The sequence below is a fragment of the Clinocottus analis genome, unplaced genomic scaffold, assembly GCF_023055335.1.
Source record: "Clinocottus analis isolate CAN_PGR_092001 unplaced genomic scaffold, fCliAna1.0.p SCAF_25, whole genome shotgun sequence".
Taxonomy (NCBI): Eukaryota; Metazoa; Chordata; class Actinopteri; order Perciformes; family Cottidae; genus Clinocottus; species Clinocottus analis.
Window position 1 is genome coordinate 652,968 of NW_027175987.1, and position 17,203 is coordinate 670,170.

A 17,203-nucleotide genomic window follows, 5' to 3' on the forward strand; every position below is an offset into this window, starting at 1 on the left:
ATCTCTCCACCAGGTGGAGCCCTTTGACCGTCAATGGAGGATTCATGAACACATTGGCGGACCATCAAGCAACAGGCCGACGCTCTGGAGAACGAACGAAAAGCCTGAGGATCACCTGACCCCGGCAAAGGAGGTGATTGGCTGATGGATCTTACCTGAGATCAACTTGGGATGACGGAGGATGGAGAAAACTTACTGGTTTCGTGTGACCTTCATCTGTCACCTTTGTCCCACTTTTCCCCACTCCTGCAGGTGAGTTTATTAATGTATATAAAACATCTGTTTACTTATTATATAAATAAAGTTACTAATTCCGCTCTCAGATTCTTTAAAACAAATGTTTTACATTGTTTCTTCATTATAAGTTGCGGCCCAAATGTAATTCTCTCTTGCACACACACGACAGCTCACCGTTGGCGTTGCTATGGCTGCAGTTAGTGTGTGTGCACGTGCGTGCGTGCATGTGTGTGTGTGTGTGTGTGTGTGCGTAAAGCAGAAGGCTGTTGCTGCTTTGAACTCCTCACCCCTCCTCCCCCCCCTCTTCCCTCCCGCCGCCGCCCAGTCGCGCCAGGTTGAAGGTGCGGGGAGTGTCCGCCCCGTCTGTCCGTCTCGTCTGTGTTCCGGCAGTGATGGACGAGGCGGAGGACGGCGAGGAGGAGCCCAGATTCCAGCAGCCCCGACCCCGTCAAGTCACCACCACCACCACCACCACCACCCCCACCTTGGCCGGACGCGAGGACCATGGGAGCGGCGCAGGGACCAAGATGAAGCGATCCTCGCCAGGAGGCGGAGCCGCGTCCATTGCGCGCAAAAACTCCAACAGCTACGAGCTGTGGCTCCTGCGAGACGTGGACTCCGCACCTGTCGGCGCCAGTGGCAGCGCAGCCTCTGCTCTGTTGTGCCGGAGGGATGCTGCTGCTGCTGCTGCTGCTGCTGCCGCTGCTGCTGCTGCTGCTGCTGGACGGGACGCAGACCCACAGGCGATAGCAGAGGGAGCCACCGGTATGATATGCAACAAAAACGGAGATTGTAGAAGGGACCCGACCAGTTCAGGGAGCCTCTCCTCTCTCATCTCAAGGCAGGAGAAGCAGGCGGATGGAGTAGTGGCCGCTGAAGACAGGAAGGTGCAGGCTGCCAGCATGGACGGCTCCATCACTTCAGCGGGGTCCCCGGCACAGGGGCCCCCGGGCGCCGAGGTCAAGACCGCGCAGGCGACGGAGAAGAAGGACTCCAGGGTCTCCTTCTCCAACGCCCCGACCAGCAAAGGACACACTCCGAGTCAGCACTCGAGGAACTCTGTCACGTTCACCAAAGCTGAGGACGGCTCTCTGATAGTGCCGGATGATGGAGACTCCAGGGGGAATCTGACATACATGCAGCGGCAGTTTAGTTCCATGCTTCAGCCGGGAGTGAACAAGTTCTCCCTGCGCATGTTTGGCAGCCAGAAGGCAGTGGAGAAAGAGCAAGAGCGCGTAAAGTCAGCGGGTAATTGGATTATCCACCCATACAGCGACTTCAGGTATGGGTCAAATGGAGTTAGGTGCTCTCTAGAGCGACTGGCATGGCAGTCAATGAGCTGTGTTTAATTGTATGGATATAAGTATCCACATCAAACCTTATATGAGAAAAGATTGACATACATCATAAAATATTCAGGTTTGATGTGTCAGCCGAGATGAAACAATATCCACCAAATATTTATGTCTCTATTTCTATTGAGCGTTACACTTTGAAACCTAAGGGGAGGATTTTATCCATCATGGTGATTCATTATTGATAGATAAAAAGGTTCTCAATATAGCAATTGCCTGTCTCAGCCGTGCATAATCCCCAGACTAAAATAGTAATGTATCTGTGATATATGATCGCAACAAGCGATGATGAACTTGATAAACTTGATGGGAAATTTCCTGCGTTGGAATGTGCACCTGTTTCAGCACCAAGGACAGCTCCTCCGATTCCCTTTAACTGTAAAACGGCAGACGTCTAGAAGATAAAGTCAACTATGTGAGCCGTCACCTGGCTCTGACTCACATTTTTCAATCATAAATTGCTGAATCTGTGGGTTTTTTTTGTGGGGAATAACGCAAGGGAACATTCATGACTCAGCAACGCTCTTCAATCGGTTCCTCCCTTCGCTTAACAGGCTGTCATGTTCTTCCAGACGAAGTGTTAACTCAGGCTTCCTTAAAAAAAAAAAAACATGACAAAAGCACATTCGGACTAATCTGCCAATGATTTTCTGAAATCATCAATTGGTCTTTAAACAAAAAAAAAAATCACTATCTTCAAGCCCAAAGTGACGGCTCTGAATGCAGGGTTAAAGGTCAAACACTCAGGTTCACAGAAGATAAAGAAGAGCGTCACATCCTCTCGTTGGAAACGCTGGACTATATTTGTCCAGTTGAGAAATTGCCTAAAGAGTGATTGACCATCAACACAGTTGCAAATACATTTCTAGCTGATGGACCCATCGTCTCAGCTCCAAAAGTCAACAGATAAGCGGTTTAGTGGTACGGTTGATCATCGTGGAGCCGTTATTTGAACACGGCACACAGTGGCTGAGGCATCGGCAGCTTTACTGTTCTAGATGTCTGCTGGTCTGTGAGTTGAAATAAACTGCGGCCAGCTTGTATTTCCTGTTATATTCCTGTCTCTCTGCTTGTCCTTGGTCTGACCTTGTCCTGAGTCTGATGGTTTAGGTTACGTCGCCCAGAGGAGAAGATACAGCACGCGTAGTGAGAAAAGCAGAGCGCCACCGTGTTGGACGGTTCCTCCGTCTCTAACCGTCTTCCCCCTGCGTTTCAGGTTCTACTGGGACTTCACCATGCTGATGTTCATGGTGGGCAACCTGATCATCATCCCCGTGGGCATCACCTTCTTCAAGGACGAGACCACCACGCCCTGGATCATCTTCAACGTGGTGTCGGACACCTTCTTCCTCATGGACCTGGTGCTGAACTTCCGGACCGGCATCGTGTTCGAGGACAACACCGAGATCATCCTCGACCCCAAGAAGATCAAGAAGAAGTACCTGCAGAGCTGGTTCGTGGTGGACTTCGTCTCGTCCATACCCGTGGATTATATCTTCCTCATCGTGGAGAGAGGGATGGACTCTGAGATGTACAAGACGGCCCGGGCGCTGCGCATCGTCCGCTTCACCAAGATCCTCAGTCTGCTGCGGCTGCTGAGGCTGTCCAGGCTCATCCGGTACATCCACCAATGGGAGGAGGTAGGCAGAGATTCAACACTCGTGAAAGCAACTTTGTGATTTAAATACATATTTAAACATACAGCGAGCATACAAGGGGCCCGCAACTCTACGCTAATGAAGATGGTCGAAAGCGCGCGGCCGTGGCCTCGAGGGAAAGAAACGCATACACGAGGAGCGAACACAACACGAGCGCCACTGATGTTGATTGTGAGCTATATTTAGGAAAGGGTAGTTGTCGCGCTAATCTCAGCCATCTGTTAAGCTGCGCCCAGCTGGAACCTGAAGGATGTGGGATGGGCAGATATTCAAGAAACAGACATTTTTTGTGACGATATGAAAATTGTAGTATATAAATAAACTGGAATATACACAATACATCCACTTTTTAAAGCATTTATATACTGCCGCGTCTATTTGTGTCACATGTTGCACACCATACATGAGTCAATACCGGTGTCTACAGTATCTCGTGAGCCAGTATCGACCGATAACATTGTTTTCCTCTACTCGATAAGGTGAGGTTACTGCTGGTTTGTTCAATCTCTCGCTGGAATCTCACAAAATACATATTTTTGTATTCCTCAGAAACAATAGCGAAAACCCCAAAAATCCAAAGGAACACTTCCTGTTCCTTTCTGGTGAAGCGCCGCTATATCTAGATGCATCCTGACGTATTACAGATGCATTGGTGTCGCGCATACGCCGGCTGATGACTAACAAGAACTTGTCGGACAGAAATACCAAAGTAGGTGTGATGTGATTTAGACACAGCGTTTCCACAACGCAGCAGTTTTTCCACCAGAGGGAGTTGATTTAGTCAACTGTGAAATGTGCCATTTTGTTCCAAAAAAAGAAGAAAGAAACAGATTTCATGGCTCTGTGTATAAAGATCGTTGTTTAATGTGTTTAAAGCATTTAAAAAGTGTTATCGGGTTAATAATAAAACTAAATATAGGTGTCATGCACTGACCAGGCTGCGAGCAGATGATGTCTGTTAGCCCGTCAGGAAGCGATCCTAACGCATTCTCAGCGTTTATGTTCCCACCGTGAAACATAACTTGCAGACAGAAGCAGGATCATCAAGTTTATTATGAATTTGAAGGTTGAACTGCCACAGATCAAAGCTACCAGAGAAGTATTGATCATCACCGGATGGTCCTGTATAGAAGGAAGCTTCAGTTTTTTTGGATGTTATGACAAAGTTCGGTTCCCCGCCACTTTGAATTGTTTGCTCATTTGAAAACAGAAACAGTGTGACTGCGCTCTAATTAATAACACAATATTGGATTTCAGCGCAGTGGGTTTATGTCGGCATGCAAGTAATTCTGTTTGTACATGAAAACAATGCGCTGTGATTACTCCCTGACACAGACACCGAGGTTTCACCAGGTTGTAAAGCAGTGAGCCTGATAGCTGGATGCTGATGTAGTTAAGAATTCATAAAATATTAATTTCTGCTTATTAGTGGGAAAGCGAAGAGGGATTTTCCGAGGAAGGAACACAACAAGCGGAGACACTAATTGCCTTTTTCTTTATTCCCGTAGCTAAAGCTACCTTTTTTTCCTCTTCTCCCCGCTTCCTGATCCTTTTCATTCTTGTTTTAATGTGACATTTCAACCGCACAAGCGCTCCGATCACATTACACATCAGGAAGTGGCCATTTCTCATACGCCACCTACATGAACACCATCAGGAGGCCCGGCCTGCTATGTATGCACTTTTGCATATAAAGGGGGAAAAAACAAAAATCCATATTTGGATTAACCAAGCATCCATGAATCCAAAGTGGGGGCTCGCTCTCGTGATTACAGAGTGTATTTGAGCTGTAATTACCGACTCAAACAGTCACAACTGAACGCTGCTTCAGCCCTTCCCCGAGCAGCTTAGTCCAGCCGAGCTCCGCTCCGTCCAAAACGTGGCTGGCTGGGTTTCCCCTCGGCTCAGCTCGGCTCGGCTCGGCCCGGCTTGCTGCTGCGTGGCGGGCTTTTCCCAAAAGATCATCCCAGAGTTGTGACGATTTCACCGTTTAGCTCCAACTGAGTCCACCACGGTGCTCATAATCAAAGAAAAAGAAGGAGAAAAAAAAAGAGCAGGTTGTGTATTTTTGACATGATCTTTGAATAGACCATGCGCGTTTGTGTGTGTGTCTGTGTGTGTGTGTGTGTGGAAGCAGAGATAAGCGTTGTCTGGAATAACCAGAGCAATTTCCTGAGGCAGGAAGCTCGTATCAAGGCTCTCCACTTGCTGGCACGCACTCCAGACGATGCCTTGTTTCATGAGCTGCATGCAGACAATGGCGGCGAACGGGGCGGCGGCGAGATTGCCGCGCGGGAGCAATATTCATCTGGTATCAACCGTTTTGCTCTAAACGTCGTCATCTCGAATCGTCCGTGGGCCGCCCCCCTCCGTCCCCCCCTCTCCGATGTGCTGCAGTCGGGACTTTTTTTTAATCTGCGTTCCTCAGGCCGGCGACTCGTGGTCACAGCGATGCGCCTGGACCCGAGTCTGTGGCGTGACAGTGACACATGGCCAGGTGCTGTTCGGGTGTCAGGGGGGGGAACATTAGTCCTGGAGCCTCATTTATCATAATGGGGATGCTTCACAATCACGGGGCAGGGCCCACACAGCTTCCCTTCCACCTTTGGCCAAATTAGCGAAGGCCATTAGTTATTATAGGAGAGGAGCGAGGAGGGAATTCACAAAGGAGACGAGTGGGGGGGAAAAGAAGAAACTTTACATATATTTAATGGATATTTGCACATCTACCAAGTAGAAACAACACATTGATGCTGATAGATCTTCTATATGCACAATACTAAAGTGTTATGAGCACTTAAAGTGGAAGTAAATGAATGGGACCCTGAGAAAAAGCACCGCAGCTACTTTCACAAGAGTCCTGCACATTGCAGTGGAGTAATATTCGGTTTGTTTGGTCTGTGTGGCTGGAGGAAAATGTGTTGGAAAAGGTTTTTCTTTCTTTGTGTTGTCACTGTGACTAACAAGAGACATCTGCACCCCTGGGGGGGGGGGGGGGGGGGGGGGGGGTTTGTAGGGGATGCTGGTTCTGAGATTCAAGTGAGCTGAGGGTTTAGGGCAGCGAGGTGACGGGATGAGTCGATTTCTCTCGTCTCGAGTGAGAAACGAGGCTTTGTTTTATAGATGTCAGAAATCAGCAAACTGCTCCATAAAGCGGGGCTTTTCCATTATGCATGGCTATGTATTATATACGTTGCAGACATGCGTCCACCAACTGGCCTACTTCCCTCATTCTCTGTCCCGTAGTGAAATGCTTTTGCTTACGATTTTCACGATGCCTCCAGTTGGCCCAGTGAAGCAAGGTTTTTTTTTTTTTAACAGCATTGATGTAAACCTACCCCTCACGCGCAGACACGTAAAAGGGAAACAAGGCCTGGCCGGTAGCCAGCGAGAGCCACACGGAGCGGTGTTTACAACGCTGTGACCACAACGCTGTGACCACAACGCTGCGACCACAACGCCGGCTCCACACAACCCAGCCTCCTCACCTGAGGGGAGGGAATCGACAGAGGCCGACCCCCAGACTGAGAGGCTGATCAAAGCCTCATCAGCGTCTGTCGAGATTTCATCGCTCATCATTATTCTTCGTGTTCAATGTACCCAGCTGCTTATAATGTGGACCCGCTGCATGACGCTGATATTTTACGAAGATTGAGGAGGAATGACACGCAGCACGTCGACCTTTTGTTCCTGATTAAGGGACATCATCTTACCATGTTTTACCTCTTGTTATAAACAACACATTTGTAGTACATTCACATCGATAGGCCCAGGCTGTTGTTTTACTAAGAGTTACCACGAGGAACTTTTATCTGATCACGAATGTGAGCGACTTGAGGAAAAGGGACCGTCAGCAAGAAGATTGACCATTACTTTATAGTCATTCTGGTCACCAATTCTGGGACTGAAAGACCCCCGCTGCCGTAAAATTAGACATTTTTTAAAGGGACTCTGGTGCGGGAACACTACCACTTTGGTCCACAGGTACCGCCAAATCACAGAATTAAAGTTCCTCGTAGTAGCTTTAAATCTGCACTAAGAAATATGTTCAATACTGTATCAAGCAAACAGTTGAGTGACTACCTAAATAAAATACAATAAATCAAATAATACTGCTTTAAAAGTAGGATATTAGCCAACTATCTCCTATAGACTATTGTTTTTACCTCGATCTGTGGAAAGACATTTTTCATTCCCCTCACACATCTATCTCTGTTTTCCCTTTCTCTCTCCGCCCGTCTCTTCTCCTCCTGACAGATCTTCCACATGACCTATGACCTGGCCAGCGCCGTGATGCGAATATTCAACCTGATTGGTATGATGCTGCTGCTGTGTCACTGGGATGGCTGTCTCCAGTTCCTCGTTCCCATGCTGCAGGACTTTCCGTCCGACTGCTGGGTCTCCCTCAACAAGATGGTGGTAAGCTAAAATGTTGCGTGCGTGTATGTTTTTGCCGAACAAGTGGCACGATCACACTGAACGACACGTGCGCGAAGGGGTTTGAAAGAGCAACCGCTGCAAAACCAAAAGCATCACACATGTCGCCCGTGGAGCGCAGACGAGTGTTATTTGCAGGCAGATGGGGAAATGGGATTTATTTAAGGTTGAGTCTGCACACACGCACACACACACACACACACACACACACACACACACACACACACACACAGGACCGGCCTCAATTAAACCCTCTCTAGTTAAACCCAGGAGACATGCCAGTGTGTACAGAAAGCAGGAGTGAGGGATAAAAACAGAGCCTGTTTTTTCACTCAGTTCATACAGCACTTCATGTAGTTTGTTCTTTAGCCAATGTCTTCTCTCTCTCTCTCTCTCTCTCTCTCTCTCTCTCTCTCTCTCTCTCTCTCTCTCTCTCTCTCTCTTATTCACGTCTCCTCTTAGATGTCCTTCCCTCATTTCTAACTGGCAGGTAGCTTCTAGCCATCTGCTGAACGACGGGCCAAATTAATGCTGACATGAAAGAAAAAAAACACACAAAAAAACACTCGAGCTGCATGAGAAACAGTGATCTAGGCCAGATCATTAATGAAACATCATTATTAAAAGCATGTCGGTTTCGAACTTTAAACCTTTATCCCGTGTTTTGCCAAATCAAAGCGACACTTGATCCGACCTCTTGAACCAGAAGATTCTCTTTAAATCCAATCTTAAGCTTCAGAAGTAGAAAAAAACATCCACAATTAAGCAATAAAATACAAAAGTACAACAAATTGCAGCTTCCAAACCACCATGAAGGTGAATCAAGACCTCTTTAACACGGCTTTAACCAATACTGAACATTTTAACACTTGTTAAGCTTAAGAAACTAGCAATAGTACGCTTAATGTATATATTTTTAAAACTATTTATATTTTCCAACATTTAATTTATGGATTGCTTTTGGGATGTAAACGAAATTTCAACAAACAGAAAATAAATTGAATTCTGGAAGATTACCAACTCGAGCTAAAGGTAGATTTATTGCAGCATTGCAATAATTAATCAACACAGTCTAATATCTTTGTCAATATCAATAAACTGGTAACTTCCGTACTGGGTGTACTTGTTACAACACTATTAAAGCAAAGATGTTTTTTTTTTACGGCTGTTCCTGTTACATCACACCGTTTTCACCTGTTTGTGTATTTATCATGTCGGGCTTAATCCCTTCCATCCTTTCTGACGCGTCGCTCCGTATTAGAGATAACTGGCTGAGCTCTGCAGACTGACAGAGCCAGCGGCCCGGAGAAGTCAGGGGATGTGAGCTGTTAAACAAAACACATCTGCCTGGTTGCCCGTTGCTCGATACATACCTCTTTCACACCTTTTTGTTCCTTTTTTTTATACTTATATACTATTTAACACTGTTACCTGTTACCAACAATACAAATTAAGATATTTATGATAATCCTGATGAAGAATATTCAGTTTTGCATCTTGATAGTTCAGATAATGAACTCAATGAAGGGCTGTGAACCCTGATAGTGAGCTTACAGTGTATATAAGGTGTACTATGTGTGCTGATGAAACGCTTTGGGAGTAACTTTAGAGAACGACAGAACAGGATAAGTGGAGTGCGAGTTGGAGAGGGCAGTTTGCATTGACTGGAGAGGTAAAGGGTGAAGTGATTGCGTAAGGCTGAGGAGAAGTAGTTGGCGTCTGTGGGGAATTACGCTATTTCTGGTTCAACTCTGAAAAGTAGAGCTAAAGCTGAAGCGCCTCAAACTTGCATTCTGTCTCACGGCCAGCAGGGGGCGACGGAGAGAACGACTCCACTTCTCTGTTGATTTATTACCCCACTAAACGTTGTACTCATGAGTTTATGGTCTCAATCCATAGTTTCAAGGCTGCTTCAATACAGCATGATGTTTATTCAGTAAATGATGATCTCCTTTACAGTCAAATTGACCGTAAAGCAGGGTGTGCTTTATGGTGTGGCTACCTTTTGATTGACAGGTTGTTACCACAGCTTTGTCTGGTCAGCGGTTTCTTCTTGAAACTTGAACCCTTTGACAATGTTTCCAGTCCATGAAAAGTTTATTGTGAACATTTTATTTGGCTAAAAAGGTTTTACTTTGCGCCCCTTGCCAAAAAACAACATGGCGCCGGCCAAAATGCTGAATTTGACGCTTCAAAACTACAGTCCAGAAAACCAATGGGTGACGTCCTGGTGACTCCGTCCGTTGACTTTAACATCATCATCTTAACTAACCTCTAAGAAATGCTTCTTATGAACCTTCTAGTTTTGGCACAGAGGCTTGTGACTTTCAGCCCTCGAAAACCTTGTGTACTATGACACAGTGGTGTGCGTTTGTGTGTGTGTGTGTGTGTGTGTGTGTGTGTGTGTGTGTGTGTGTGTGTGTGTGTGTGTGTGCATGTGTGTGATCTCCAGGAACAGATGGATCTCACACCCATTGACCCAAGGGGACATCACTTGCTTCTCTATCGCTCCATCTCTTGTTTCATCTCCGGCCATCCTTTTTTTCTCACTCTTACCCTCCTCTCTCTCACACACACACACACACACACACACACACACACACACACACACACACACACACACACACACACTCAGTCTATATAGTTCGACAAGAAGCCCACTGCCGTGTGCCACTCCCGACTTTTAAATGTAATTCCACCTCAAATAGACATGTTGTGTTGTTGTCGATTTATTTTCCAATCTCAGGGAACAGGCTTCTATCTCGCCTCACAACATTGTTGTGTATTATGTTAATTATCTCCAAGGGGAATGAAGAGAAGATTATTCTGGAAGCTGTCAGGCCTCTCCCTTCTCCTCCCTCTCATCCAGATCGCCGCGCTCTCATGCAGCTTTTCATCGTCGACGCCTCAGAGAGAGAGATGCGTGTCGCCTAAGTCCGTGTGCCATTTTCCCAGCAATTTGCCACGACGCCGGCGAGCGCCCGCGTGGGCGCGGCCCGCCCGCCCGCCGTGCCGCTCGCCGTCTCAGAGTAATCAAGGTCATCAGAGTAATCAAGGTCACCAGAGTCTCTTCCTCCTCAGAAGGGGCTTTGAGTGAGAGACGCAGCGTTAAATGATACTCATCCACGCACTTCCCTTCTGCCCGCGCTGCACATTTACTGGACTCTTCCACGCACTCAGGCTGTAATACAGCCAGAGAGGAACAACACATGAGTCATTCACTTGCTCAGAGGGCTCTCTCATGTGCACTAGCGCACCTGCTTTCATACAAATATGTCTCTCTTTCTTTGTGTGGACGTGACATGATTAAACAGCTTCCTTCCAACTGTTTTCCTTCCTGCAATGCATTCAGCTCTGCCTCGAAACATCAAAAACAATATCTGGGACTGGGTTTAACTAAAAGATGTGCACACACCCGACAATGGTGTTGTTTCTAAGCTCAACAACCCGGCTCCAGCGGCACGGTGATCACACGACACCGGGTCATCACGGCCTGTTATTTAAAGTGTCTGATGGCAGGTGGGTTTGTCCCATCTGCCTCATCCCGATTGGCTCATGGATCAGTGGCATTAGAATAAAGCCTCTCTCTTTCTCTCCTCGTCTGGGCCCTCTGTGTCTGTATTTAATATTTGAGGCTGCTGAGGGATATTGTACTGTAGAGGAAGGGTTGCTTGAATTGCAAGATAATTATTACCTCTGCATGTGCACTGTTTCCCCGCACACGTGCAGAGATGCATGTCAAGGAACCCTCCTGCTGTGAGAGTTAATAAGGACATCCCTCATGCCTTCAATTACTGAAGTCATCCAACTGGCACACGGGCCTGTCAGCATGCATCAGCATAACGGACGGTTACTGTGTGGAGGTGCGTGTGAGTTGAGTGACTGCTTGTTTCTGATCTAACAGCTTCTTTTAGCGCTAATTTGGTTCATGCACAACAAAGTTGAACAGATCACAACACAACACAACAACATTCCTTTTTTAAAATACATTTATTAGAGACGAACATCCTGTTGAGCCCCGATTGGAGAAGCCCTTCTCGAGGCCTTAGTGAGTTCTGTTTGAAGTCGCATGAAGTTGTAATACTTTTTTTCAGAATCTATTTGTTAAAAAAACAACTTTTTTTTAACATATTTTGATCATAACTATGAACATCCAGCATGATATGAGCAAGATTTCCCAAAAATACCTTTTCCAGCCACGCCCCCAGGTTTTTCCGACTCCATGGTTCAAGGCCTAAACAACAACCTACAGAGTTGTAAGACCCCACTTTGTAAAGATAATGACGCAAAGAGTCGCGATATGCAATATGAATCACAATAAAACAACACCTCGGCATATTACCAAGGAGTTCCAGTCAAAAAACTGTGTCGTTCGGTTGAAGTTATAACCTTTATGCCTAAACCTGCTCGGGTTGGGGCGTGCTGGGTATTTAAATTTGCATACATTTCTGCTTATGACGCGTTCTATGAAACGTCCCCTGTAAATCATAGCCTGCATTATCTTATGTGTCATGTCTTTAAATTCATAAAATGCTCCCTGCTAAACTATGTTGTCACTTCAGTGTAAAAAAGGGTACGGATGTAGCTAGCTAGTTCCCGCCGGCTCGCCTTTCCTCTCCGGCGCCGCGTCTCAGTCCATTCTTGGCCGCAGGGAGGAAACTTCACTGTGCACAAAGTTTTAGCCTTATTTTTCCATTGCAGGACTAAGTGGTGACATGGCGTCCATCTTTATATACATATAACATCTGGGCTTTGCGAAGGGAAAGCATGCTCTCAATGACAACGCTACCGTGCGGTTGCAGATATCATTTTAACCATGTTCACCTGCTTCGTTGATAAGGCTGATTGCAGGTTTTTAGTCATAAACGACAGAATAAAATGTGTCTTTAAATATTCATTGGAAAACCATCACAAGTTGTTTAGATATTTCCGTCTGGAGCGACCGACCGGCGAGAGTGGCTCGGAAAAAGCAACGTTGGCCTGTCAGTCTGGCTTTTCCCCAACGTTGTTAAGTCTAAAAAGCAGTATAGATTTCTCCCCCCTGTTATTTACGCTTCGTCATGATCGTAGCGGCACAGATGCTTTGGGCTGGAGTCACATGGCCGCAGCTTGCATCATCAACGAGACACGTCCTCTGGATGCACATGGTTGCACACCAACAGCAGCCTGAAATCTACAGCTGTGTCTCCATCCAGAGGCCGGATCCCGTGAAGGGTACGGCCAAAGGCGAAGGTGGGTCCTTCAGACCGGGCGGGTAGGAGGGGCGGGGGGGGGGGTCTCAAAGTGGGGCACTCCGCAAAATCATTTGCTGTGGATCATACAATTGGGGCTGTATCATTAAAAAGTGCTTATCTACAGATGAGGCCCATAAAAAAAGCATATTGTGTTCATTACTCCTATCCACGTTGGCTTTGGGCCAACAGAAAGTCTGATACGATTGTGAGTCAAAGCAATGAATCCATTATCTCTAAGTGGGATCATCTCGATGTATCAGGGGCGACGCCAACCTTGCTACTTCTTCATTTCACTCACTTCTCGAAACACAGCAAAAGCTATAGAAGTGGTGTTGATATGATGTGTATCAGTATGAAACGGGTCCTTTGGGTGTTTGAGCTTTACAAAACAATGGCACCTCGTCGTAAGCAGATGCTTCATCGGTGTGATGATAAAGAGGGGCTTCCTGAATAATGCCCCCCCCCCCCCCCGCCAATCCCCCCTTCAGAGGACCTGAAGGCCGGACCGAACCTGCAAAACGCGTCGCTCCTCGTGAACTTAGGTTAGTTCCAGTGGTGCTCCTGCTACTTGTATCCCCCGGCACACCTTATCCTCAAAAAGTTCCGCTTGCATGGCTGAATTTTCCGATTTGCTGAAAGCAAAAGAATGAAAGCTGTGGCGCTCTCTATTGCAGCCCTGCCAAGGTTGAATACCTCGGGGGGAGGAGGATGGAGCGAGGAACTCTTGGAAAAAAAAAAGAAGGAGAAGAAACGAGCAGATGTCAAGCTGGCAAAGAATTTGGCCAGCTCAAAAACAGCTGAACATTTTTGTGTTTTCATATGTAGTAAGGCCAAAACTACAAGTAAGATGACAGTATACAGAGATTCAAATCTCATTGAATCTTTCGTGTTGGCAGAGGGGTCACATTACTTGGACTCCAGTCACAAATGTGATGACTTTTGGAGAAAAAAATACATTAATAAATAACTCTACATGGATGTGACTTTGGACTTGATTCCTTCCCTTGAAACCCGAAGACTAAAATATACTTCATGTAAAAAGTGTGAGCACGAGATAATCAACTGCCCGGTATACCTGATATACCGGGTATACTTCATGAGGGATCATTAATGGATTTGTTTGGGAGGAAGATTTACTCTTGGGGAATAAAACTTTACCTGAAATGTTGTTTTTTTGTCAGGTGCGGTTTTACCTTAAACATCAAACACACCGTCTACTATGGAGCTGAATTTGCATTTTTGCTTTATTATGAGCATTCACTCTGTCAGGCGGAGAGGATTCAAGAGAAGTGTGTTTGCGGCGGAGTTCATGGAGCACTGATTTATGTGGGGGATCAACCATAAAACATGTCAAACATCATATTGTTGGATGAAACTCCAGCTGGCATCGTGATAGTTAGTCTGCTACAGAACAAATCAATTCATTTCCCTTCAGTTACTGATTCGTTAGATCCACTTTGACGCTGGATGCTCTGCTGTGACAACGGCTTTACATTTGGTGAAGAGTGCAACCATCTCATGGGACTCTTGACTTGTCGGTCTTGATTTAGGAGCTGGGAGCAAAGACTTGGGGACTCGCTTGTGATTTAGAAACAATGACATTTTCCCACATCCGCGGGAGAAGATAACAATATTAAAAGAAGTACAAGGACGATGATAGGATTAGAGCTCAAAACATACTTCTGGGAAGCTAAAAACTAGCCTATGGTCTCCCACATAACACAGACTCCCTTCTCTTTAGCTGATGTAACCTTTTTATCTAACGGTAAAATGATGAATAATGTGATCGCACAGGCATGACTTATAGTTCATGTAACCAACGAGCCATGATCATTTCATCTCATCTATTTGTTGGTTGGAAGTTGTTTCTCAGGCACGTCGTGTTGCACGCCAAACACTATTAAACTATTGAAGCTAATGGACTCAAACCCAATAACAAAAGCTTATTGAGCAGCAAAGCTATGACCCTCTGAGGCAAATTTCTCTCGTAAATCAATTAAGTTCCATCTCACATCTGATGAATTCAATTAAAGAAGTCAGGTGAGAGAGACGAGCAGGAACCGCACTGAGATAAAGACTCAAATCAGCATTTGCAACACAAGTACACAGACTTCAAATGTTGTGTTTAGTTATCTTGTGTTGGTTGTTCGAAGAAGAAGAAGAAGAAGAAGAAGAAGAAGAAGAAGAAGAGGTAGAGGTAGAGGTGGAGGAAGAAGAAGAAGAGGAAGAGATAGAGGTAGAGGATGAAGAAGAAGAAGAAGAAGAGGAAGAAGAGGAAGAGATGGATGTAGAGGAAGAAGAAGAAGAAATAGAAGAAGAAATAGAAGAAGAAAAAGAAGAAGAAGAAGAGGTAGAGGTGGAGGAAGAAGAAGAAGAGATAGAGGTAGAGGATGATGAAGAAGAAGAAGAAGAAGAAGAAGAAGAAGGAGAAGAAGAAGAAGAAGAAGAAGAAGAAGAGATGGATGTAGAGGAAGAAGAAGAAGAAATAGAAGAAGAAATAGAAGAAGAAAAAGAAGAAGAAGAAGAGGTAGAGGTGGAGGAAGAAGAAGAAGAGGAAGAGATAGAGGTAGAGGATGATGATGAAGAAGAAGAAGAAGACGAAGAAGAAGAAGAAGAAGAAGAAGAAGAAGAAGACATAATTATAGGTATAGCTGCTACCGTTAAGTTTGACATAAATCAGGAAAAAAAAGCTGCATTTGGTCAACCGAGACCTTTTAATAAGTCGCTCATTATATTCAGAGAAAGTAAATGTTCCAGTTCAATGTATGCATTCAAACCCGTGTGAGGTTGCAGTTACACAAAGCCATGAAAATGTACTCATTCCTCCATTACTTCACATTAACACACTCTCCAATTTAACTTCACGCGCCGGTACTCCAGTCAGGAGGAATGCGTTTTGCTCTCGACGTCGGCTGTTCCTTCATTAACATGCTCACGTATACTTCCAGCAGACAGTGAACCAGCTCGCAGCTTCCCGTACACTCGTTTGGTTTTGAATAATGGATGCAAACACGAACGCGCTGCTTCTGAATAATGAATACTAGCATTGCTAACAAGGTCTTTTGTGGCAGTTTACATATTAAAATCCTAAATGTCAGTGTGATCTAAATGTCAGTCCTTTAAAAGCAGTGTCGGTTTTTCAAACTGTCGGAGAGGGACTGCGCCCTGTTCAAAGAGAAACACACACACACGCACACACACACACACACGCAGATGGACTTGCCAGCATGCACGTACACTCACTATTCTCTCCTTACCCCGTCATGTATCATAGATCATCGTAGATATGTTTCTGCCTAAATGTATTATGTACAATTAGCCCTCATCCACACTGCTCAGTAAAGATAGATGGCAAATAAAATGCTTCCTCTGCCCCCCTCTCACGGGGCGGTACCTCTGTGGAATTAGTTTATTGCGTTAGCACGAGGGATGTCGTTTGCAATAGCTAGAAACAGCTGTCCGCTGTCAGTTTTAATCAGCTGTTATTTACTACTCAAACGCGTACTGACCTGTTCCTGCGTTCATGAACACACATTTTGCTTTTGATTCTGCTCGTCCAGAGTGGCGCCAAACAAGAGGATAGACAGCAGTCTGGTATACAGTATGCCCGTTGCATGTGAGCTTAGCTTAGCTTAGCATAAAGACTGGAAGCGGGTGCAAACAGCTAGCTTCCACGAAGAGCACACAGACGGATTAAGAGCATGCACCTTAAGTTAAACTGTTACACCTTGTATCTGTACCAGGTGTAACATTAAGGTCTTACAAGTGTATTCTTTCTAATGGCCAGCAGGGGGCGACTCCTCTGGTTGCAAAAAGTAGTCGGATCGTATTGAAGTCTTTGAGAAAATGACTCTACTTCTCACAAGATTTATTACCTCAGTAAATATTCTAAACATGAGTTTATGGTCTTGGTTGCCAGCTTTGAGAATGATGTTCATTTAGTAAATTATGGTCCCACTTAGAGTCAGATATGCCATAAAGTGGAGCCTTTAGGGCGGGGCTACCTTGTGATTGACAGGTTGCTACCGCAGCGTTGTCCGGTCTTGGAGTTGTTGGAGTTTTATTCTTCTTTTTCTGAGCTTTAACTCTTTCACATTGTGTTTTCAGGAACATGAAAGTACATTTTAACATTTTAGTCACCTGGAAATTCAAGTTTTTAATTACTTAGCGCCGCCCTCTCGTGTCCTAATGCTTAAAAAAATTTAAAAAGCCGAACTCAAGACTTCAAAACCGCAGTCCAGTAAAACTACTTCTAATATCCCGTCTACGATCTGTACCAGGA

At 45.5% G+C, this 17,203-nt stretch overlaps 1 protein-coding gene across 4 annotated transcripts in view; it reads left to right on the plus strand.

Annotated features, from left to right (window-relative positions):
• The first annotated feature begins 150 nt into the window (after positions 1–150).
• Positions 151–17,203, plus strand: part of hcn2b (hyperpolarization activated cyclic nucleotide-gated potassium channel 2b) — a 43,120-nt gene continuing 26,067 nt past the window's right edge. For 2 of the 4 annotated variants that reach the window (XR_011078322.1, XM_068591533.1), the window contains exons 1-4: positions 187–252; positions 563–1,519; positions 2,809–3,232; positions 7,508–7,669. Coding sequence is in view for 3 of the 4 variants with exons in the window: in XM_068591533.1 (XP_068447634.1) it covers positions 630–1,519; positions 2,809–3,232; positions 7,508–7,669 (1,476 nt within the window). In the remaining variant the exon portion in view is untranslated. Of the gene's footprint in view, positions 253–562; positions 1,520–2,808; positions 3,233–7,507; positions 7,670–17,203 lie in introns of those variants that run through there. The other 2 variants (XM_068591534.1, XM_068591535.1) reach the window with 2 other exon arrangements.